The 25,093-nt window shown below is 41.9% G+C and overlaps 1 protein-coding gene across 6 annotated transcripts in view; it reads left to right on the top strand.

The window, feature by feature from the left end:
- The window catches only part of LOC140691492 (uncharacterized), a 1,216,370-nt gene that overhangs the window by 1,157,504 nt on the left and 33,773 nt on the right, over positions 1 to 25,093 (top strand). Inside the window, exons 2-4 of one of the 6 annotated variants that reach the window (XM_072955137.1) lie at positions 21,376 to 21,497; positions 22,176 to 22,250; positions 22,528 to 22,648. In XM_072955137.1, the coding sequence (XP_072811238.1) occupies positions 21,376 to 21,497; positions 22,176 to 22,250; positions 22,528 to 22,648 (318 nt within the window). Of the gene's footprint in view, positions 1 to 3,402; positions 3,463 to 19,859; positions 20,046 to 20,389; positions 20,838 to 21,375; positions 21,498 to 21,933; positions 22,251 to 22,527; positions 22,753 to 22,934; positions 23,309 to 25,093 lie in introns of those variants that run through there. The other 5 variants (XR_012067172.1, XR_012067158.1, XR_012067167.1 and 2 more) reach the window with 5 other exon arrangements.

The following is a 25,093-nucleotide window of genomic DNA, read 5'->3' as shown; positions in this document are numbered from 1 at the left end:
ATTGTGGTACCATAAGGGCTCAGCCAGCATCTGAACGTCATTGAGATAACGCGGCCAGTGAGCTAGGGTCAAGCACATTCTCCTCCAGTCACTTTTACTCCATTGTTTCTTTTACTATTCCACAGTCATTAATTTTTTAAACAATGCTTTGGTGCAGGAGCAGAGCCTCATTGTCTCCTGCTACTCTTGGTGGAAGTGAGTAAAACGGTCCAGACTGAAATGCGACAACAATTTGTAGCTCAAAAGCTGCCTAGACGCTTGTAGGTCGAATGGTTAGGGGAGCTGAACACGTTGTGTTCCCCCGGCAGCGCCGCTTCCCTCAGGCCCCTGCTTTCCCTTGAGCAGGAGGTGAGGTTGGGCCTCACCATCCCCGTGTCCCTGGCCTCACACACTCACATAAATTCTTGTACATGCAGTCAAAATCATTTTTGTTCTTGCGTGATTCTAATTTTCTCTTGTTCCTCTTTTCCTTTTTCTTTACTCCTTTTTCACTTGTACTGCCCAGTGAGCATGTTGTTGCTTCTGAAAATGTGGGCTGTGCACACCCTGCATTGGAAATAGCCAGATTGCCCTCCGTACAGTCTCCATCACTTTAAAAAGCAACAACTTAACAGCTGTTTTGATCCATCTATTATCTTAGTCATTTTTTATTTTCTAATTTTTTGGAATATTTGCTTTGTTAGCTCATCACCCACTGGTGTTTGATACCTGTTGAAATCCTTGCTTTTGAGGAACATGTTTGGTCCTCCTTTTATTTGGTGACAAATGCGCCCTTATTAAATTTGTTTGATTGTTTTGAAGAAGTAAGATGCGAATTGATTTTGTCGGGTGCTCAGGGATTCTTTTCATGGAGTATTTAAACTTGTAAGGTCAAACTCTGCAGCATTTTGCTCGATTCCTGCTTTTACACAAACGTGCTCCGCACGCGGTTCCTGGCTGTCGCTGTGTGACGTGCATGACGGCGCTTCCTGGCCGGCGGTCACTGGTGAGGAAGTGGCCGCCACGGAGGTGACAGCTGCAGGGGATGCTGTTGGAGGAAGCGGTCACCGTTTGGTTCTTTAATTTTTTTTTTTTTGCATTCAACTTCCCCGTGCCATTTACTTTACTTTGCCTTCATAAAGGGGCAGAATTGGGTCTAAAATCCATGACACTATTTGTTCCCTTTACGAGGCTGGTTTTTCTGGGTATCAGGACAACATGACCTTCTCCTAAGTAGCTGGCTCACCTGGATCTGTTGGACACAGGGACAGCTAAAAGGGCCATAGCTTCCTCTCTGCTTCAGCCTGTGGGCATTCAGAGCTGGGTCTGTGGTTTGCCTCAGCAGCCGTGCAGACCTCCCTGCCCCGGCCTTTACTTTTAACCCATGTTGGCAGTAAAGAGTTGAATCCGTTTCTGTTGCAGCTGACATCCACCACTGACAGCCGTGTCGTTAGTTTGTGGTAGTCAGTCTCCAACACCCCAGACAACCGTGAAGGAAGATGATTTGGCCGACCTAGGACCCTGGATTCTCACCCTCACCATGGTTCACCTCACCCGGTGGAAGGGTTTGGCCACCACCATCATGCTGACCATGAGGCCTTGTTTCTCCTTTCATGCTCTGGTCCAAATGTGGACACTTCATTTTTCACTGAATTTGTCTCGCTTGAGACAGGCCAGAATATCTGAATGAGTCCATCACATTCTGGGTGGGGAACAGAACAGAAGTAAGTGTCGCAAGTAGATGGAGTATAGGCTGTCCGGGTTGGCAAATGCAGGCTGGGATCTGTGATGGCTGGGCTGTACATTGGACACAGGCCTTTCCCGTGGCTCCTGAGAGCCCATGAGTTGAAGTGATAACAGCCTTGCATGGATTCCCCCATCCTCATCTGCTCATTGGCAAGTGTGTCTGCTAATTAGGAGCTCCCCCAGACCTCGGGCCCTTCAAAGCTCAGACCATGGGAGAACCTTGAGTCCCTTCTCCTGGACATCCTGTGTGAGAATCCACTGCCTTCTGAGGTGAACAGCGGCAGGAGATGCCTCCCCCTCCAGGGAGCACCCTACGGAGGACTGTTAGTGCACCATGCTGTGAGCTTGTGTGTTTCCGGCCATGGTCCCTACAGAACTACAGTTGAGATGGGCTTATTGATGGAAATAACAGGACTGATTGCAGGGCAGGGCCTGGGGGAGGGAACAGTGGAAATTGAATGTGACCTCAGACACCTCGGTGGGTGCTGGGGCTGTTACTAAAATGGGGAGTCTGGGAGATACCTGCCAGGAATGGAATTCTAGAGTAAATGGTGGACATGAGGCATTTTTAAGATGCCATTTGTCATCCAAATTAGGACTTCAAAGAGGCACTCGGTTCGATGAGCCTGGGGCTCAGGTGAAGGAGCCGGACTAGAGATACACGTTGGGAGTCGTCATTCTTAGCTGGTGTTCACAGCCTTGCATGTGAATTAGATCATCTCGAGAGCTGCAGACTGAGGCTGAGGGGGGGCAGGGCTGTGTCTTGGTTGGAGGAAAGCCCAGACCATACAGCTTTGGTGTGTCAGTCAGTGGCGTTTGCCATTTTCAAAGCAATGCCAGTTATCCTTAAGGGGCCAGGGGCTGGGCAGGGCCAGCCAGGAAGAAATCTGAAGGGAGGGCCGTGGCCACGTGTGCGTCTTGGGAAGGTGCAGAGTCTGCAGGGTACGGGAGTGTAGACTCCTCAGATGCTAGAGTTGCAGTGAGGAATGGGGAGAAGTTAGTCACAATCACCTGTGAGGGAGGGAGGGAGGTCTAGGGAGCCCCACCTTACCGGACTCGCTTTCCCATGAACAGAAGGCAGTCAGACAGAGGATCTGAGGTGAGAAGGGATGGGCACTGGGAGGGGAGCCAACCTGGAGAATGGTGCTTGCAAAATTCTGGAATAGTCTCCCTGAAAAATAGAGTTAAAAATACCCAGACTCTTAAGAACATTGTTAGTGACTTGGGAGGAGGCAGTTGTTTTTCTGGCCTCCTAAGGGTAAGGCATGTATCCAGGGATACACAGAAGATACGGGCAGTCTGTTCCGGGGGCTTGATCGTTACCGGGGGAACAGTGCAAGTTTAAAGGGGGAAAAGGGCAGCGGAGGGAAACTAGCCAGGCCCCGTGTCAGGTAGCAGTCGGCCGCCCTACTTGCGTGTTGCATTCACATCCATGCCTCCCAGGTGGGCGCTGACAGCCCCCTTTTGGGGATTGGGAAGCCTTCTCAGAGGGGTTAAAGAATTGGTCCATTTAGTGACTAGTAAATGCTGTAGCAGGATTCAAGCAGGGCCTTGTCAGAATTCAAGGGCATGTTCTCTCTACTGTTTCCAGTACTTCCCTGTTATACCTGGAATGGTGAAGTGGGTCAGTTTTGGAGCCTTTCAGAAAAAGTATGATTTAAGCGCCTCTGGACTGTTTCACAAAGCTCAGCATTCTTTGATGGTTCTGAAGCACGCAGTGATTTTCGCCCCAGAGAGGTAACGTCTAACTCCTTTGATGATGACGTGGTTACAAATGGTGTACAGGTGCAAAACCAGACTTTGCAGCTTCTGAAGGGAAACTCTCCAGTTCTCCCTTGGTCGGCTTTCTTCCTCGGGATGTATCTGTGCTGCAGCATAGGCCTGAGCTTTCCATATGGAGTGAGAGTTTAATATCCGATGTTAGCATAAAACGGTCAGATGAAGAAAATCGACGTTGACAATTTATTTTTGGGTTTCATTAGTCAAAATATACTATCAGTTAATGGCCCATATAGCAAATGAAATTGAGTACAGGACATTGCATTTCTTACTTTCTATTTAGAGTTCTCTTACAGAATAATGTTGCCTGCTTTGGAACATCAGCTCCACCACTCACGGCACCTATCAGTGTGTTGGTGTGATTGCATTTACAGAGTGAATGTAATCTGGGCTTCCTCAGCCCCAAACACTTCAGTGCAGAATCCCGGGCTGTAGACGTCTGTTAGTCACGCAAATACTTCTAAAATTATATGATTCCAGAAAAGAAAGAAGAGAGAGAGAGAGATTGCCTTTATCAAATTTCCTTTCAGTTCTAACTGAAAACTGTTGTTGAGCAGCTCTGGTTTCCTTTGGATAAGAATATATACATTTCTTTGCATGTAACCTGGGTTTTGGGCTAGAACACCAAGTTCTTGCTGTCCACAAGCCACAAAAATAGTAGCCAAATTGCACACGTGTGAAATAGTTTATACTTTTTTCTGAGAAAGTATCCTTGAATTTGGGACTTGGGCTGTGATTTCTGCTTTTTGCTTCCCCCACCTGTCTTGTAATCTCTCACTCCTTCCCACGTGGTTCCCAAGTGTTCATGGTCTCAAAGGAGCGGGCAAACACCCAGTTGGTCACCATGTACTGCTGCTATAGATAGAGCCCAGTCAAGACCTAAAGGACATTATCAGAGAGGACTTCCTGGAAGAAATGGGCTGTACATTCAGTTGTGAGGACAGAGTAAGAGTCAGCCAAGAGAAGGAGTCAAGAATGTGGCTCAGGTGGCAGGTGCAGCCCGGGCAGAGGTCTGGAGGCTTTTGGCGTGGGGACCCGGGGAGAGTGCCCTGTGCGGTCCAGGGTGGAGGGAGCCCCTGATGGGTAGGACACTGGAGAGAGTCCGGGGTGTAGGGCTTTGGAAGAAGTTGAGTTTTACTAGAACTGACACAGTAGGCAGTGAAGGGTGTCAACAGAAGTGACCCTCAGGAAAGGTACTTCTGGTTTTGCTTCTGATATACTACAGACAAAAGGGTCGGGACGGGCGAGAGCAGGTATGTCTGTCCCTTTGAGATCCAACCCGTCATTCATTTATTCATAACACGTGCACTTCAGTGAGTCTAGGGGAGAGAGAGTGTAGCCACATAAATAAGCAAAATGTATTTTCTTCTTGAGAGCTTAGCATTGTCAGAAGTTGACTTAGCCTAGAATGTTCTAGGAAGAGAGGAACAAATTGTGGAGGTTGGAGGGAGGGAAGGCTTCCTTGGGAAACAGTCAAAATGAACCTGGAGGCAAGTGGGAAGTAGGAGCAGGTCAGGGGGCTCCTGAGGTCACTGGGGACCTATGTACTGAGATGAGGCTGGGCGAGCAGGGTCTGGGGTGGGGCTAGAACTCTACCAGGGAGCCTCTGAACTGTTTGAAGTGGAGTTGATGTAATCAAATTTGTGCTTTGGGAAGGCTGTCGTGGCTTTGTGTGTGTGTGTAGCGGGAAAGAGGTGGAGGGTGCCACCAACTAGGGGATCATTTGAAGACCATTCACAGGCTGGGATATGGGCTTCGGGGCTACTAGGGGACGGCAGGGGCAGTGTGGATGCCGGCTTTCCTTATGGGGGACTTGTTAGCGGGGCTGCCCTAGAGGCACCTTGTTGCTGGAAGAAAACTGATGGAGGCTGCCAGGTGGACATTCCTCTTCTCTCCTTCCCTGCCTAGTGTGATGATCTTAGCTCAGCCAACATTTGGAACAAAAGAGCTAATCTCCAGGGTTGCCCAGGCCTTTGTAGAGCTCCTTCGAGTGAGATCTGATAGGATTTAGGTTTGTGTTCAGATCTGGATGTTCACTTAGTTAGAAACGTCCTGTCATTTCGATTTCCATAGGGGTTTTTATTCCTGATAAAGATTGCTTTCTTGGTGAGAGGAAAATTATTACAGCTGTTGTCATTTTCAAAAAAAATCATATGTTTTAAGAGCTTTAATATTCAAAAGAATAGGAATATATAAAATATTTAAGGAAGTCTTTGGTGTAGTTTCTTTGCTTTCTGAGCTAATGTGGAGTTAGAGCCTTTGCATTACTTAATAGCACATCCTTGTCAGTATTTAAAGAGCTGTTAGTGAGCACCCCAGGCCCCACATCTCAAAGAATCGTTAAAGTTTGCTCTGAAATAGTGAGGTCATAAAGGTCTTGTTTTCAGAAATCAAAAGGTTTTAAATACGCACCATAGCTCCATTTATAAAATAATAATAAGTTCAAAATTAAGAAAATGGAGGATAATTGATTTTTTTTAAAGCCTAAACATAAACTTTCTTGTGCTAATGTTGCAACTGGAAATTTTGAAAAGAAAAATCCTACTGCAATATCATCTACGTGGTATATATATATATAAGTTTCACGTTTGAAAAGTAACTGCGCAGTGGTTTTCACAGTCAGGAGCATTCCAGCTCAGATACTGGCAGTGATGGTTGCTGGTTTTCAATGGAAGAGCCTAAATTTGCCTTCTTAGCTTTTTTTTTTTTTTGTACTGAGAAGGTTGAGTAGTGCTTTGCCAGGATGATTTTCGGGCAATTTGAGGGCAGATGTCGTGTTCCAGCAGTGAGATATTTCCATGCATTTTATTTTCTGGACATCACCAGGGCACATGTGGGGTTTGTGCCTGCAGGCTGGAATGCTGCAGGACTCCCTAATCCATCACCATTATGTCCTGGTGCTGCTCCGGTCAGTGAATGATTTTCTGTGACTTGGAGGTAATGTGGTCTGATGGTGATGATCAGACGTGCAGTTAAATGCTATTAATTGAAATAAGAGTAACCTAGAAACATTGCTCTAACAATACAGGATGAGGGAGGAGGATTGGCTGAGCTGCTTGCAGTGGGGTGTCTTCTCAGGTGACTCCCTCACCGTGATTCCTGCCAATATCCGCCCCAGCCCTGCACGGTAGTCCTGCCGAAGCAAGCAAGCACTTTGCTCAGAAACGCACTGAATTTCCTTGTGCCTCTGTTTGTTGGCTTTTTTTTGAAAGCACATTTTGCCCTTTGCTTAAATGCCATCCATGCTAGTCATCCCTTACACTCATTCTTCTGGACCTCGTCCATACATAGCTGCTGAATGGATGAACAGAATGTAGTATCTCCATGTAGTGGAACATTATTCACACGTAAGAGTGAATAAAAAAGAAAAAAAAAAAGAGGAAAATGAAAAATGCCACCTGTTTTGGGAAGTCCACCCTGACTGTTCAACCCACACTTTTCCCTTTGAAACCCAATCACTTATGCTCCATTCTACTCTTTTTGATAGTACTTACCACCTTCTAATAATCTTTAACGTTTCCAAAAAAAAAAATAAATAAAGAGATGCTGATGCCACTTCAAAATATACAAGCCTTGCTAACAGCATGTTAATTGAAAGGAAGCAGACACAAACGGCCACATATTGTTGATTTCAGTGATCTGAAAAGCCCAGAAAAGGCACATGCAGAGGCAGAGAGCAGGTGATGGTTGGAAGGGGCTGGGTGGAGGGGGATTACGGGGTGAATGCTAGTGATAGGGGGATTCTTTTGGGCTGATGAAGTGTTCTGGAAATAGAAGGTGTTGAGGGCTGCACAACCGTGATTGTGCAGAAGACTGCTGAGCGCTGTGTCTGGGAGTGCCTGTTGTTGGGGCATCTTTATTTTGTTCACATCCTGCAATGTGAAGGGCCATCTTCTGCTGTGGTCATTCTACTCCTGTGAGTGGTGAGGGTCAGAGACTTTGTAGAGTCCTGTTTCTTTTCTCCCTCTGGCTGAGTGTAGGCAAATAAATTTAAGCCTGAGAAATTGCTCCATCTGCAGAAATGTCTTTCAGTTTTGCCTGGTGTAAAAATCTTGAGAGCTTTTAACCGTTGAGGCTAGTCTGTGGGGGTAAATAGCCTATGAAGCCTGGGTGAGCCCGGGAAGAGCCGCGCTTCCCTCCCAGACACGGGTGGGGATTTCACCCCCTTTCAGGCAGTGAAGGGCCCAGACCCGTGGGCAGACTTGACAATCGTGAATATTTACGTGTATCCGCTGCTTCATCTTGGATATTAATTTCAAGCTGAGTCAGTTTGTGGCGACAGCCTCATCCTACAACAGGAATTTATAGTATCTGCTCTTTGAGGTGAAGACCTGACAGACTTGATTATTTAACAGTCTGCTTTGAATTGATATCTCAGATTCCTTTGTCAAAAGCAAAACAGCAGAAATACAGACGTCCTTTAATTCCAATGTGGCCTGGAACGGGTTTAGTGTCTGTGCCTCAGTGGCCTTATCTGCAGGTGGGGAAGATGATAACAGTGCTTCCCTCAGAGGAGCTGGTGAGGGGAGTGTGAGAAGCACAAATGGAGGACTTACACGAGATGCTCATAAATGACCGAATTTAGTGCTCTCCGCCTAGTGAGGCCTTAGGGGCAGAGATGTCAGAACAGAGCAGTCCTAGCCGGAGCTCGATACGTGATGGTAGCTGTTATGATCAGTATCACCACTGTGGGTTATCAGGTAGTTTTAAGACTTGGTAATATGATTTCATGAATAATGTTAAAAGACTAGACATCTCAGATCCAGTTTACATAGTCCTCAAGATTTCTTCTGAGAATTGGATGGTTTCTTCCCCATCTTAAATCTGAGATGAGTCTCTAAAAATTTCCGTATTCCTCCATCCTTTTGCTTTAATTCTTTATTTCTTAAAAAACAAAGTTTTTAGATGGAGTTACTGGGGACTGAACTGAGGGCCTCATGCATGCTAAGTACATACTCTCCCAAATGAGGTATAATCTCATCCCTGATTTTTTTTTAAATTTACATCTTAATTTTCAGAGGTTAGAGGCCTCTAATTATTTTTCTGGAGACTTGTCCATGAACCTGTAAATCTACAATTAATGGACAAAATTTGATTTATTAAAAAAAATCTATAGAATATTCTGCAGTCCATCCAAAAAGAAATGCTCATGGACTTAGAATGTTTCTCCTTTAAGGTGATTTCTCCTGTTTGGTCGTGCTTAATTTGTTAACAGCCATCCTCATCATCATAATGACCAAACTCGCTGTGATTGGACGCCTAACTGAGGCTAAAATGCTTTGCTCATGTTTTACTTCATAGAAGGTGTTTGATTGTAGGTATCAGTGTCTCCTTTTTTGTAGCTGAGGGATTGAGAGATGGGTCAGCTTGCCCCAAATCACACGCAGCTGGCGGTGGCTAGCTCGATGCTGGAATCCAGGCTGCACAGGATGAATTCTCAATTGCTCCTCTAATCAGCTTCCCGTTGAGTGTTTTCCCGAACTCCTGTGAGCCCATAAATGACCGATTTTAGCTATCTCAGCCTGATGAGGCCTTCAAAGGAGAGACACCAGTGAGAATGAGAGGCAGGGTGGCATAAATTAAAATTGTACATTTTCACAAATGTTTTATTCTCAGGTAATGACTTTAAAGGTAATATTTTTTTAATTTAGTGCTTTGTGAGAACTAAAAACAAAACATTTAAAATAATTATTGTGCAAGAGAGAAGTGGTCTTTGAAAGTCCAACTGTTGCTAATGATGTTACTTGTTTTTTCTAGTGGTGCTTATTTACTGAAAAATTTCCAAACACTGAATTTGTTTTATGTAGTCTTAGTATGAAAGAAAACTTTGTCAGTGAGTATTGTAAGTAAAATCCTTACTCTTTTCTTTCCTGATGATGAATATCTTAGTTGTTTACATGGCTTAAGTATATTTCGTCATTTGTGAAATTTGAGTAATATGGTTTACTTTGTCTGACTGTGAGAGCTGGACGCCTTGTATACAAAGCACCGTAGAGGTGCTTAATAAAAATGTGCTGTCACAGTGACTGATAGTTTAGAAGTATCAACTCTGAATACTAAAAAGGGTAGCTTATTTCTGATGCATATTCAATATGTATATATATGATATACATTATTATGGCTTAAAGTAACTAGGATTGTTTTTTTTTAAGTGCAGTATGAAGCTTTAATGAAATCTGTGTCATTCTAGTGAGACAGGGACTACTTAAATTGCCTTAAGCAGACGACCTTGAAGATTATTTACACAGAATGTGTATTGTTACAGCTCAGAATTCATGTTGCCGTGTAACCATCCATCAGACATTTAATTTCTCGGGATTCTGACCAGAACCATTAAGTTTAGAAAAATCCACATTGATTATTATCAGGGAATAAGCTCCTCTCTTTTGTGACTAAAGAAAATTTTGATTTTTTTCTGCACTCTTTTCAGGTTTTAAAATTTCAAAATTTTGATTTGACATGTCACTTTTTTAATAGAGAGAATAAAGCTCATGCTGTTTTAATATGTAAATAAATGTTTTTGTATTTCAATACCCTTCTATGATTTCCTGGCTCTTTGAGAAGTATTTTGCAAGATACTTAGATTACCTACTGTTGGAAAAATACAGACGTGACTTTTATGAATATAGGCGTAGTACAGTTCTGTTGGTTTTTACTACAGTGCAAGACATGAGACCTAGGAGAGCTATGCTGCTGATTGCCAGGAGGACAGATCTCAGGTCTCAGTCTCCCCTGGTGTAAAATGAAGTGGCTGGACTGGATTCTTTCCTCTTCTAAGATGAGCTTCCATGAGCCTATGTCTTTTGTTTATATTTAGGAGTATTAGCAATATCAGATTAAATACTGAATACCCCTCCATCCCCCCGAAGCAAAGTGCAGTATATGCTACATAAGCTTCTAGTTATCTGATTCTCGTTTCTCATCTTACAGTCAATTTTTGTGTTGCATGTTTCCCGGCAACCTGGAAGATCTTTTTAGCCATAGGTGGCGCTGTTGCAACTTTTTACAGTCTTAATTTTTCTGTTTGTAAAATAAGGCTTAAACAATGTGATTTTATTTTGATTCCTTTGCTTAATGCTTCAGAATAGCACAACGTCCATTATGTCTTTCTACCTGGAAAATTTTTTCTGCTTATATCATAGTTTTATTCTTTTATCTCGCTGTGAACATTTCAGACTTGCTGTGCAAACAATGGCAAAATCGGGCTTTTCTTCTAGTGTTAGAAACCAGTGAGCCGGGATATTTTAAAACAGCTAGAAGCTGCCTCTGGAGCACCATAAAGCTGAAAAGTGTGTTGAGTTCCCTGAGTATTGACCCCGCCGCTGTGTGTTAATTGGTGGGAGTTGATTTGGTACATATATGATGGGGTGTAGTTTCTTGACTTGGGTTTGCCTGCACGTGCTGACACTGAACCACGTGATCCTGAGTCAGCTCGTTCTGAGTTTTCCCCTCGTCTGTGAGAAGGGGACACTCATATCTGCTTTGTAGAATTGTGAGAATTAGTAATTATGTAACATGTTTACCACAGTGGGTATGTCAAGAGAGCTCATAAACTTTAGCTGCTGTTTTGTGTGCAGCCATCATTTTATAGTCTTTGGTAATTACAAAGAAACAAGAAAATAAGAAAAGCTGATTTTATGATGAAAGATTTTTGAGGAGGTTCCATAATTCCTACACCCATAATTTAGCATCAGCAGAGTCAGAACTGTTACACAGTCGCCCTGGACCAACGTTAAGCCACAGAAATTTTTGTTACTTCATATATGTTGGGGCCTAAGGGGAACCAATACTTATACACATGTTGTCTCCAGCAGCCAACTGAGAGATGACACAAGAGTAGGCAGGTGATAAATGTCTTCTTTGTTACTGATGAAGCCACGTTCTCCATGAACTTCAGGGCTGTGGATAAATGAGTGCCATGATACTGTGTCCCAGAAGTAGAGACTCACCCTGTCCCAGGTATCTCTGGGCCACAGCAAGCCTTCCCTTGAGAGAATGTGCCCCATCATGCACAGGGCTGTTCTGCAATGCAGCTGAGCATCCAGGGTGCTTCCCTAGGGTAGTCAACACTGGAGGGAAAGGAAGGGTTTCACATGCCCTGCTTGTCTCCCTGGAATCACAACTCAATCTGTTAATGTGAGGAGGGCTAGCTGTGGGCCAGGCGTCAGGGCTGTGAAGGGAGTAGCACTCTGCATGGCCCAGAGGATTGGGGAGGAGGTATCCCTTCCATCAGTTTAAACAGGTGGTGGGATGGAACAGAAGGGTGCATCCCATGAGTTTATAAAAGGAGAAATAAGAATATCCTTTGGGTATTAGTCTAGCCAGGAAACACAGAAGATGATTAGGAAGGAGACTTGTAAACCACTGTAATATTAATTTGACATTTGTTGAGCACCCAAAATGTGCTACATTCTTTTCTGAGCGTTTTACAGAAATGAATCCTTCAATCTTCTCAACAAGCGAGTAAGGAAGGTTTGATTGTTATCCCAGTTTTACAGTGTGGAAATTGAGGCACACAGAGGGTAAGTTGACCAAGGTCACAGAACTAGTAAGTGGCAGAGCAAGTATTTTAACCCTGGCTGTATGGTATTGTGGCTCCCAGAATGGGCTTTGGGTGTTTAGATGTATCTGCATCCCTCGATTTCTGTACGTCTGTGCATCAACTAGCCCAGAAAGGACAGGGAAAGGAGAGTTACACAGGTGCTCACAGTCGTGTCTCGGCAACTGTCCACGAAGAGTGCACCGTGATTAGAATTAATTGTTTTCCAGGCAGCAGATCTGTTGGTATAACAGAAATTTAGTCCATTGAATTCATCTAGAAATCCTTCCTGCTCTGCTTCTGTCCACACTTGCCATGTGACTGCCTGCCCGTGTTTGGGCCGTGGAGGAGAACATATACTCATGGTTGAACTCTGATATTGCAGTCTGGTTCATAGTTTCACATCTTCTGTTACATTAATAAGTTAAATTTCTGGTTTTCTTGCATCAGTGTCTCATGAGTTTGGTTAATGTGAAACCAGTCCATGGGAGCCCAGGGGTTATGATGGTATAAATTTTTAGCACGTTGTGGCACTTCTAGTCATGCAGACATGACTGGGGTATGTACGCCTTTCTCACTGATTTCTCCCAACAGCAGGGTCCTCTCACGGATGTGAGGCTGGGAGCTCTCTGAGTAGCTCAGTCAGAGGCCAAGTCCACCAATCCGAAAATGATGAAGTACCTGGAAGTGGGTTTAATAAAAGTAAAGGGCTTCCAGGTAGTCCGATGGGCTGTTCAAGAAATTTGGTGAAAAGCTGTCCACTGTCTGTGGTTTAGCTGCTTCTTTGCTGTTGAAAAGTCTGGAGTAGATGAAGGGATTTTAAAAAGCAGAAAGGAGTGATTTCAGGTGGTACGTCCACACCGGTGAGAAGTGATGGATGACCGCCTGTGTGAGGCACAGACAGAGTCTTACAAACTTCATAAACCAGCTTCAAATGCTCTGCCATCTGAGTGCGCTTCATATGGGGTCCAGTTCATCACTGGCCACGCTGTGAGGGCAAGTAACTGACGATGGCAGAAAGGACACGGAGGCATCAAAAAGGTCTCACTCATGTTCCCTGTTTAAAGAATGTGGCACAGTGTATTATATTTGAGCTGGTTTTTCACTGAACAGTTTTTAGTGTTTTCTGGGACTCCCCAGTGCCCCAAGGTTCCATGCAGCTGGGTGTCCCCTCATTGCAGCTCCGTCAGCGCTTGCCCTGGGCTGATGTGGTGTCACGGGAAGCAGGACGGTCAGCGTCCCCGGCTCCTCTGAGCTCCGTCTCCTCATCTGCAGAGCCTGGTTTCTCATCCGTGTCTACTTAGTAGGGTTGCTGAGAATCACACGTGATGGTTATCAGGTGTGATTTCTGGTTGTCTCTGCGATTGGCAAATAGCCAATAATTGACAGAAACTCTTGTTTTTTTTTTATTGTAATTGTGTCTCCTAGATTGCAGTGGTTTTTAGTCTGCATTTTTTTATAACTTTACTCATTTTTAAATATGCCCTTATTTTATTTATTTTTTTTTTGAGGTACTGGGGACTGAAGCCAGGACATTGTGCATGCTATGCAGGTGCTCTACAACTGAGTAATACCCACCCTCCTTTTCTGCACTTAAAAATAAATATTGCAATACACAAAATAGCTCTTAAACTCCATGATGGGACCTGGTCTCTGTATAGGCAAATGAACACGTATACTATTTCGATAAGAATAAATGCTGTTGAGACATACGTTTCTGAATCTGTTAATGTGCTTAAAAACGATCATAGCTAGTGATAAACACGAGACTTAGATCCAGGACTTTTTAGGGTATGTTTTGCCATCATGGGAAATTACATTCTACCGAGAAGGCTAATTGGGTCTCTTTGATATTTGGATGGTTTAGCAGGTGATCAAGGCTTTCCAAAGCTGACAGTTTTGTATTTTAAACTAACTACAAAGTTATCTTCTAGAAGATGGAAATCCTAAGTTTGTGAATTTCCCAGTAATCCAGGGGGTATGTGTCTGTGTCTGTGTCTGTGTGAACGTTTGTGTGTGTGATTTCAGGAATGTAGAAATAAGTTCCATATAGACTTCTGATATCTTTCTCTTCCAGTTCAAGGTTTAAGCATATACTTACACAAATAAATTGATTTTCTTTTGTCATTTGGCATATTGGCGGGAATAAGAGGTTCTCATACTTGTTTCAGAAGGGTTGGGAAGCATGAGCTTAGAAAACGGGAGGAGAAAGAGGCAGGGAGACACTTCACACTTTGTGCAGTATATGAGAAACAGTAGCTTTTCTTTTCTCTTTTCTTCTAAAGCAAACTGGCTCTGAATTGTAACACACTATTACTCAGAATTGCTTTTCTAATCAGATACAAGTGCCTCAGATTTTTCAAGGCAACATGAATGATGAAATGTGTTTTAGCATTTATCTTTAAAAGTAGTTTTATTTCTCAAGTAAAAGACTATAGCCTGTTTCTTCCAGCGTCTCAAGAAATTCTCATTGATCTATGTACATGTTCTATGTGCTTATTTTCTTTTTTTTTTTTTAAGTGCTTGTTTCATTGTGGTGTGAATGAATGTTTAAAATTTCTGGATTTTGATCTTTAGAAAATGCTGATTTATCATAACTGTTAAAAACCTGATTGTTCTTTGGTCCTTGTTTGGTGGGACACCCTATTGATTACTCTTGTCTGTTAAAGAGAGAAATTCTTCCTCTAGCCTGCAGATCATTAAGTGTATGGTTTGCAGTATGCCTTTAAATTTCATTGAATGCATTGAACATGATTGTCCAGTGAATTTTGAGTTGACTCATAGTAATGACTTTGCTTTGATTCTGTGGCTTTTGCTCCTCTCCACAAGAGCTTGAATTCTCTGTTGCATTTTGTATACGTGTTCTTCACAGTGGAAGAAATTTTGCATTTTTTACAGAGGTGGTTTTTCCTAACACCTCTGAATGCCTTCTGTAATTGATACAACAAAAATCTGTTATTTCAATGCTTAATTATTTCATACACTAGTTTTTGGCTTAATCAGAAACAATGACAGAGTGATAATAAAAAATAGGAAAACTTTCCTTCCTTTGAAGAATAGAAATCAGGTTTTCAGGCTCACCCATGCTTTGGGCCTGACACACTTAATCTCATGTCATTGTGTATCATGATTCGGAGATGGAGTTGCTTCAGGTTTATTGATTTTTGTTTTAACATTTGTGTTGAATTCTTTCTCCAGGCTTATGCATCCTGTTGGGTTTGTTGAAACTGTAGAAGGGAAAGAAAAGCTTTTTTTGGTTTCCGGAGTCCTGAGTTGCTGATGATAAAGAGTTGAGGTTGGGCTGAGGAACAGAGTGACACTCCCTCTGCTCCCAGCTGAAATTGATGAACAATGAAATCAATTAAGTGTATCGGTATTTGAACAATAGAAGTTAGCGAGCCCAAACTGGCTAGTTATGCCCAAAGAAAGTACTGAATTCACCTGCAGAATTAGGTGCTTTACCAAGAAGAAGCAGCTTAGAGCAATCAGAAAAATCAGTCCTATGATGAGATATAAAGTAAATATAATATCTTTTATTTCTGAAACTTTTCTACGTTAAGTTGTGTAGAGCTAAAATTAAGGTTCAAGCACCAGGAGTTAACAGTGTGGGTGGTTCTGTATGATCATTATTCAGGAATGTGCCTAGACTCTGCTAGAGTGGCTGAAGCTGGCAGGAAAAGACCTAGAGCCAGGATTTGTCACCTTAGGGTGTCCTCCATAATGGTTCCATGTGGGAGCCCATGATTGGGTTAACAAATTGTAACAGACCCCAGCCGCCTGTCAAATTTAAGAAGAAAACGTATGCTTAGTAACTGCTTTGCAAGCAAGTGCCTGTGCATCCTCACTCCTGTCTCCTTGCCTTAAAAAGCAGAGATAATGCTTTGCTTGCGTAGATGATGTTTTAGATAGCACTCTGCTCATCGCAAAGCAATGACCCAGGCCCACAGCTATAAAGGCTGGGCTTGTGTGCAGTTAGATACTCTATTATCCCCCAAGCAAGGACCTAGCTGGTCTGGTGGTCTGCTTTGTAATTCACATGTCTAAAGAATGTATCTTATTCCCCTCACCCCATGACTTACCTAAAGATACACTAAGCCTTTGTACTCATGGTGGATTCTACAATCTCTGTCTCATCCTTCTTTCCCCAAGTTCCTGCTTACTATCACACAACTGTTAATGACGTTTTCCTTTGATTATACACAGTAAATATGGGACCATTTGAGAGGCTCGTGGAGTTGGGTCCCTACGCCCTCTCTCTTTCGTGACTTTTTCCACAGAGTCTTGAGTATTCATTCCCTGTACGTAAGACTTCTGCCAGCCAGAACCCACAGTTCCAGGTGAGAAGGATGCAGGCTTTATCTCTCCTACCCGAGGGAGAGAGAGTAGAAAATTGAGATCTGCTCTTCCGTGGTCCCTTCCTGCCCCAGGTCTGCTCCAGTTCACCTGCAGCCTTCTGGCCTCTGCTCACACTGCCTCTGTCCCAGGACTGACAGCAGCCTTTTCTTCCCTGGTAAACATTTCCTGTGCCTTTTAGAAGTTGGTCTCTTCTCTGCAATACAACCCTGGCAGATGTGATGGTGGTAAACGTGCTGGTGGGCAGTCACTTGGGGACTGCCAGGAGCCATGCTGATTCTCCTGAGTCTCTCATTCGGGGTTACAGAACTGTCGAGCAGCAGAGGAAGCCCTTTAACGTGAGGCCAGCTCAGCATTGCATCACTTTCATTTTATTTTTGAATTTTCAGTGGAGAAATTATTTGTAGCAAACTGTTCCAGATTTTTGGCTGCCTGCTTTCCTCACCACCATTTCCTTGTTGGCTCTGGTGCTTGTTGTAAGAACCAGGTTTCTTCTCTGGTTATTTCTAGCAGCTGGGCTTGCCGAATCCTTGATCTGCATTTGAAGCAGAATGCTTCTTCGTGATGTCAAGCTGATTTTCCTATTTCTGAATATTTCGTGTACACTCAGCAACTCTTTCAAGTGAAATGCTCTTGTCCAATTCTGTTAACCCATATTTGCCGATCTCCTGCTTTCATGCTGAGGGCAGTTTCTTCTTCCTGTAATAAAAGTTAGCAATTTGCATTTACTATTTGAAGGTTCTGGCCCTAGGTGCTTTTGTCCTTAACAGTTTTAATACAATTCACCCATTAAAATGTGCAGCGGTTTTTACTCAAAGCCCAGAATTGTGCATCGCAGTCAATCTTAGAATATTTTCATCCCCCAACAGGAAGCCCTGTATGCACAAGCAGTCATTCCCATCTTCCTCATCCTCCCCCAGCCCCAGGCAGCCATTGTTCTCTCTCTATGGATTTGCCTGTGCTGGACATTTCATGTAAAACAAGTTATTTCATGTAAATGGAACTGTCTATTGTGACTGACTTCTTTCACACTGAGTAACTTTTTCAATGTTTTTCCAGGTTGTGGCCTGGGTCAGTACTCTATGCTTTGCTATTGCTGAATTATATTCTACTGTATATCTGGGCCCTACTGTTTACCCATTCATCAGGTGATAGTCGTTTGTGTTGTTTCTGCTTTTTGTTTGTGAAGAGTAATGGCGCCGTGAATACTCCTGTAGGAATTTTTATGTGGACATTTGTTTTCAGTTCTCTTACTTGTGTGACCAGAGAGCAGAAATGCTGGGTCATTCATAAACCAAATGTTCAACTCTCTGAGGACCTGCCAGGCTGTTTTCTAAAGTGGCCACGCTGTGTTACATCCTCACCAGCAAGGGCTGCGCGCTCCGCTTCCTCTGTGTCTTCATTAGTGCTTGTTACACCTTTTTTTTATTATACCCTACTGTAGTGAGTGTGAAGCGGTTTCTCCTAGTGGTTTTGACTTGATTTCTTTTACAGCTAATGATATTGAACATCGTTTGATTGTGCTTATTGGCCATTTGTATATTTTCTTTGAAAAATACATTTTCAGATACTTTATACACATTTTAATTGAGTTCTCTTTTTCTTGTTGAGTTGTAGGAGTTTTTTCTTTTATTTGAAGATACAAATACTTAATCAGATAAATAATTTGAAAAAATTTTCTCCTCTCTGTTGTTTTTTCACCTTCTGGATGGTGTCCTTTGAAGCAAATTTTTAACATTTGATGAACTCCAATTTATCACTGTTTTCTTTGTTCCTTGAGCTTTTGGGGTAATATTTAAAATCTGAGGTATTTTATTTAAACTTTTATATAAAAAAATAACTTAATTCTTAAGACCGTTCTAGGAGATGGGTGCTGTGGTTGTCCCCAGTCTATGGATAGGAGACTGAGGTGCAGAAAATTTCACTGAAATATCAGTGTCACAGCTACCCAGTGCTGTGGGATTTCAGACCCTCATGTTTGTCCCCAGCATTTGTGATCTTCACCACCATGCTCCACTACTGCCTGGAATCATTAATGAAAAAGTTTTCCTTTTTTGATTTCTTGATTGTTTGTTTTCTCATTGGGGAACTCACCTCTTCATTTTCCTTGCAGAGATCTGTGTAGGTTTATTTTAGATCTCATGTACTTATTTATTACACAGGCTCCAGTGATGATTGTGCCTAGTTGTTCTAATCAATTCATATTCAAGTCTTTCCTGCTCATGACACTAAAAAGAGAGTCATGATTTACATAATGCTCAAAGAAGAATGTACTTGAGTGATTTTATTTTTCTAACCAATCAAACAAATCAAATAAAAACCCGGTGTTGGAACAGATTATAAGCCCTGCAGAATAGGATCACTGTCTTCCTTGTGTTTCATTTGATTTGTCACAGTGTCTGGATAGTGCCTTGCTGTCCAGCAGTTTTGTGAGTATACGGTGCTCGTGAATCATTGTAAGGAAAGAATTTTGACAACAGACTGTGTTGTTCATTTCACAAGGGAAAAGATCATATAGAAATACTGCTCAGATTTATTTTAAAATTAAGCTTGGTGTTTTGAGAAGGGTTCAAGAAACCATACAAAAATCTTTTTCACTAATTTTAAATCTATCTTAGACACATTATGCATACATAGCAGAGTAACTTATCAACTAGTTTTGACAAGAGCAGTGTATTATTGATTATCTATTTTAGTTGAAATATTCTACCTGGGATAAAGTAATCAGTGCCCATAAATGAACAAATATGTTTGTATTTCTATGCAACATGGGAGCAGACTTCATATGTTTCTATATAATATATATGACTGTGTGTTTTAATCTGTCTGTCAGTGTTTTTATAGTTTTTCAGCAATGTTGTAACTTTAGAATTCTTCTATGGAAATCACCCCCAATTCTAGTGCAGTTTGTACTGTGTATCCTGTCTTATGCATGGGATTCCACTGTCCCCTCTGTGAGGAATTTCCTCTCCTATTGAGTTAGTAGCAGAGTTAAAGGAACTGTGATTTCTAGGCCTTTGCTTTCCATGTGTTTGCAGTTGGCTGTCAATCAAGATTTTCTCTTTCTTGAGTTTTCATTGTTCAATTAGAATTTTGGAAATAACAATTAATATGTTGCAACACTCTCCCTAGAAACTTGATGTGTTTGTGCTTTTCAGTTTCCAATTTACAAAAAATGTAAATTCACTCCTGTTTTTAAATAGTCCTTTTTCACTAGATATTTGTTTACTTCTTTATAGTCAAAATATTTTCATCCCAATGAATGAATCGGTTTGCATGTTTTAAAAGATACTTTACTTTTTAAATTTCTTATTCTAACAGGTATATTCGTTGTACAGAATTTAGAAAATAAGGATAAACACAATTATAACTTAAAAATGGCCTCTAATCTCACCTGGAGATACAGTTGTAAGGTTTGAAATTGAGAATTACAAGTCCTCTCAAACTCTTCTTCTATTTCAAGTACGGTTTGGTTACTGAGATCCTCGAATTCTCATATGAATTGTAGCAGCAGATAGTCAGTTTCTGCAGAGGAACCCACTGGGATTGTGATCGAGTCCACGTTGAATATATGGATCGCTCTGGGGAGCACTGCCATCCCAAGAATGCTGTCATTTGATTCAGGAATGTGCGTGGTGTGTCTGTCCAGGTATTTAGGTATTCTTTAATTTTTTTCAGCATTGCATAGAGTTTACATTGGATTATTTTACTATATATTTTGCCTTTATACTGAGGACAAGTGTGCAAGGTACCGGGATCAGAAGTGTATTGGAGCTCCGCAACTTGCTGCCACCATGGACGCTGTGCTCTTGCTTCGCCCACTGTACAATGTTGCACAAAATAGGACCTAAGTAACTCTCCCTTGAAAGAATGATTATATGATTGCTGGATGATGCTTGAGATTCCTTGTGATGATGTCTTTTTCCCAGAATTTCGCCTCTTCTTAACTATGCCCTTTCCCTTCCTTTCCTCCAGCCTGTGTTTCAGCCTGCCTGTGGCATTGATTTTCCTTGTCTGTGGACTCTTCCTTTCACTAGTTCGTGATAATGTTACATGTGAGATGTGGAAACTTGCTAGATGTCAAGAAAGAGCAAATCCATTGCATGCTAGATTTTTTAGAGTGTGTTATTGTATTATCGATTGAAATTAAATCAGGCTGACCCATTGAGCCATCCCCTGAGCTCTTTTTGCCTTCCTACAGGTGATACTGCTCTCGTTGCTGCATGTGCCCTTCCCCCAGACTTGGTTTTGGAGTTGAGTAAGTCACCATCACTGGAGCCCTCTCTTTAAATGATGACGAGAACATTTGCTCTATCTCCTTGTTTGGGGACTTCGATGAGATGAGGCAACAGATAAAGAATGGAGCCCCACCTCATTCTGATCCCCGCTCTTTCCGTTCCTTTCTCCATGGGAAGAGTACAATTCAAAAATATAAAGATTGTGAGCTAATGAGATAGACAAGACAACCGATCATTTATTAAATACCCTTTCATGCCAGAAACAAATGTATTATACACACAAAAAGCACATAAAATACGGTAGTACTGTGGTTACAAACGTGGGTCCGAGTTCGAGTCCTGGTCTGGAGTGACAAGTCCTGTGAGATGGAGAATTGATAGGTCGGCTTAGCCTCTCTTGGACTTGTTTTCTGTCCTGCAGAGATGGGGCTCGCTAGGCGTCCCTCCCCCGTAGAGGTGCTGAGGGGTGTAAAAGACACGTGTAGGCAGACCGAGCACAGCTGCTCTTTCCTCGTAAGTGCAGGATAGCATCGCTTTTGCGGTGATGGCTTTATGACCGCACCGTGTAGACTCTCAGTGCTCCAAAGTGATGCCTTGCAGATTGGAGATGGGATTCTCACTTCTGTAAATACCCAAGGATTGTGTTATTGGGCCTTGCTGATTTGACTCTATTCTTTAGAAAGTACATAATGTAGATATATTTTTCAAACATGCATGAATTTTTTCTTTTATTATTTATAGTTCTACCCTCTCATCTCTTGGTGTGACTTTTCATGGAATCCAGGAAACAGTCCTAAGCAACCTGCCTCTTCACACTTCTCCGTGGTGGTTTCCTTCCCTGATTAGAAGAGGGTTTTGCATAGGTAATTTTGATTGCTCCCCTTCTCTTGGAGACTCTCTGTTTTTCTGCCCATCTCTCACCTGTCCATCTGTCCATTTCTCTACCCACTCATTCTTCTGACTTGTTTCAATAAGCATTTCAGGCAGCTTACAGAAGAACAGATACCAAATAAACAGGTGAGAAAATGGGGCCAAGTTCATACAGTGAGGCTAGGAGTTGAGCCTGTGTGAGAGTTGCAAGCGTGAGACACACGCCTCTGCCTTGTGACTTATAAGATAGACAACATCAATGTGCCTGAAGCTCCCAGCAGACACAGGGAAACAGGGTTTGTGGGAGATGCTCATTGGCTGTGAAATAAATAAGTGGCTTAGTAGAAGCCCAGCCTTTCCAAGTACTAAGGCTTAGGAGAATATTTTAGTGTCTTCCAAAATCAGATTATTGCATCTTTTCTTTTTCAGAGTTTTATGTATAGTTGGTTTACATTCTATACCTGGAAATTTCTCCAAAACTGCTGCCCACGTGAGTCCCATGACTCGGGAATGGGGTGGTTCTGCTCATTGACGGGTGTTGGCCAGAAACGGAAAATGACAGCCTCAAAGGAGCCTGGGATTTATCAGTTATGTTTTGTCAGTGCTGTAGATTTCAGAAAATGCTTTCACCTTTTCTTTCCATCTGAGGCAGCAGCGCGCTCTCTTACCAGCATCAGGAGCTCAGGGCCACGGGATGGTGGGGGCTGACTGCACTGCCGTCAAGACAGCTGAGCTAGTCACTGCAGGTGTGGTTCTTTTACATACTGCAGTTCATGCTCTTTACTAGAATGTGTCAACAGGGAGTTAATTAACTGAGTTAATTAACATTTTATAAATATGATGCTTTGTTGAAAAGACAGTCATAGGCAGAATATAAGTTGTGATCACTTTAAAAATGGTTTCATTACTGAAATTTCAGTAGGAAAGATCCAGTTTATCTTATTTCCGCCTCTCTTTAAAAGTAACAAAGAAACAAGACAGAAAAAGCAGAGGATGATTTCTGTTCTTCCTCTCGGCTTGCAGGCGCCCTCACCTCCAGTGGCATCCATCCAGACACCAGCACTGACACTGGCCGTGCTCAGAACTGCCTCAGCCCTGAAGACACATCTGACAAATGGAAGGGGGCCGCGCCCTGTTACAGCAGGTGCTCTCACTTTGTGGGTCCTTATGTAACTGTGCGGTGTTATTCAGGATCGCCCTTTCTACACTTTGTGACGCTGCTGCGGTGTCTCCTAGTTATTTGTTTCTGTAAGTACTCGTGTAATTTTCCAATGTGTGGTACTAGACATCTAAAAATGCATTTTTCAGATGAAAAATAGTGTGTATTTAATATAAATGTCTGAAAAAAGGGTCAAAAGGATCTATCCTGGTGCCAGTACTCAGAGATAATAATTAACACATTAACATCTATTTTCTGTTCTTTTCATCAGTGTGTATTACCTCTGTCATAAAAACCAGCGAGCAATGTGTGCCTGTATACTGTGTGGAGACCTCCATTTTCCATTCGGCTTATTACACATTTTTCTACAATATTCTATCTCCCCTGGCATGATTTTTAATGACTAGTATAGCATTCTGTCTTGTGGAGTCCTCGTCCATTTTACTTTGGACTTAAATAAACTTTTAAATTCCAAGTATACTTAACTGAAATTCTGAAAAGAGATCTGTTGTGGTACCGAAAGTCCCCTACATCCCTTCCCCTTTTTTCCTGAGAGTAAAAACTGCTGACAATGTGGAGTATATATTTCATGACCTTTATGCCTATGTCATATAAATAAACACATACATACACGTATATGAGAAATCTATGTCTATGTGTGTGTGTATATGCTTTATTGAAAAATAAGGCCATACTATATGTTTTCTGCAGCTCGGTTTATTCACTCAGGTATATATCACAGACGTCCTCTCCCTCCAGACTCACCCAGTCCTTTCAGATAGAGTAGAGGGTTTTCCTGATATGCAGGTTTGGTCTCTTGTGTAAGGACACCTTTCGTGGGAGCGTACTGTGGACAAGGCCTTGGACCACGCCGAAACACCGGAACTTTAGTGCCCACAGCTCACCGTGATTTACCGCATCATTGTCTTGATGGTGGACACTTAAGTTTTCTCCATTTTCCACTGTCAGAAAGGGTGTTTGACTGGCATACTTCTTATACAAACATTCCTGTGATCTTGTATGAGTATTATTTTCGTTAAGTTTCTGGAAATTTAGTCCTTGGATGTGACAACTACATAAATCACAGGCTCCTTTCAAGTGAATCTAGAAATTCCTTCTCCTGTGGGACATGAAAAGATGTAGAATAACTTATGTAACCAATTCTCTATCGCTGGATATGATTTCACTTCAGCTTTTCTTCTCACCATTGTAAACAGTGCTGTGTAAATGCTCTGATAAGTACATCTTTTTGAACTGAATTTTTCTAAATGAAACGATTCCAAAATGTGGAGTTCAGCCTGTGTGTACACACGTTTTTCAGAGTTTACATATCCATTGACATGTCATCCTCCAAAAGATCGCTCACAGTTTGTTCTCTCAAAGATGGACACTAGCTAGAATATCTTTTAAAAATATGTGCCAATATGATGAGCAAAAGTACTTTTTCATTGTTTTAATTTGCACTTGATGACCAGTGAGGTATTGAGCATTTTTCACTCATTAGCCATCTGACTTTTAAAAAGTGAATGATCTCTTTTGTCCTTTGCACACATTTAAGTGAGGCAGCTTCTTGTTGCTTTGTGACAGCTCTATGTATATTATGAACATTAACCCCTTGTCTTCATCAACATGTATCAGAGAGCTTTTCCTTGTCATTTTTTGCCTTTCATTTTGTTCAGTAGGTTCATTTTTGTTGTGGCCCAAAATAATCTTAAGATTGTAAATGTCTTCTTTTTGGGTTTTATTCCTGATATTATTCTTAGAAATACTTTCTTATAATGGTATAAATTTCTTCTGTAGGTGTTTTTAATCTCTAAGATGGAGATGATGATGGTACTTGTTATAGTGAAGAGAAGTTGAATTAATATGAGCAAAGAATTATATTCGCTGTTATTAGTACTTTCTAATATTCACATCACATTCTGTAATTTTTCTTGCGGTCATTATGACTGGAATAGAATTTGTTTTTTCCAGGGGATTCTCTGATTGTCCCAAGACAATTATTGAATTCCTACTTTGCTTTTTAACTTGAAATCCCACCTGTAAAGAATACTTATGTACACTAGAGTCTCTTTTTGAGCTCATGGTTTATTTTTATCAATCTTACTTTCTTACACTAGCACTATATCCTACATATTGTAAACATTTATTTAATATCTGACAGTGCGATTTTTTGATTCTCTTTTCGATCCCAAATTTTCTTGGTTAGTATTATGACTTTATTATTCCTGAAGAATTCTAATATAATTTTTCAAGTTAAAAAAAAAAAGAAGTGCTGTCGTGGGATTTTTTAGTACTTTTGAATTATCTTTAGGAGAACGTACATTTTTACAAAACTGCTTTCCTCCATACAAAATGTTGATGTCTCTACTTTCACACCTCTTACTTTACCCCACAGTACAGTCGTGTACTTCCTCCATGTACAACATG

This window comes from Vicugna pacos, chromosome 35 (genome assembly GCF_048564905.1).
Source record: "Vicugna pacos chromosome 35, VicPac4, whole genome shotgun sequence".
In the NCBI taxonomy this organism is placed as follows: Eukaryota; Metazoa; Chordata; class Mammalia; order Artiodactyla; family Camelidae; genus Vicugna; species Vicugna pacos.
This window is presented reverse-complemented; position numbering and strand designations above follow the sequence as displayed.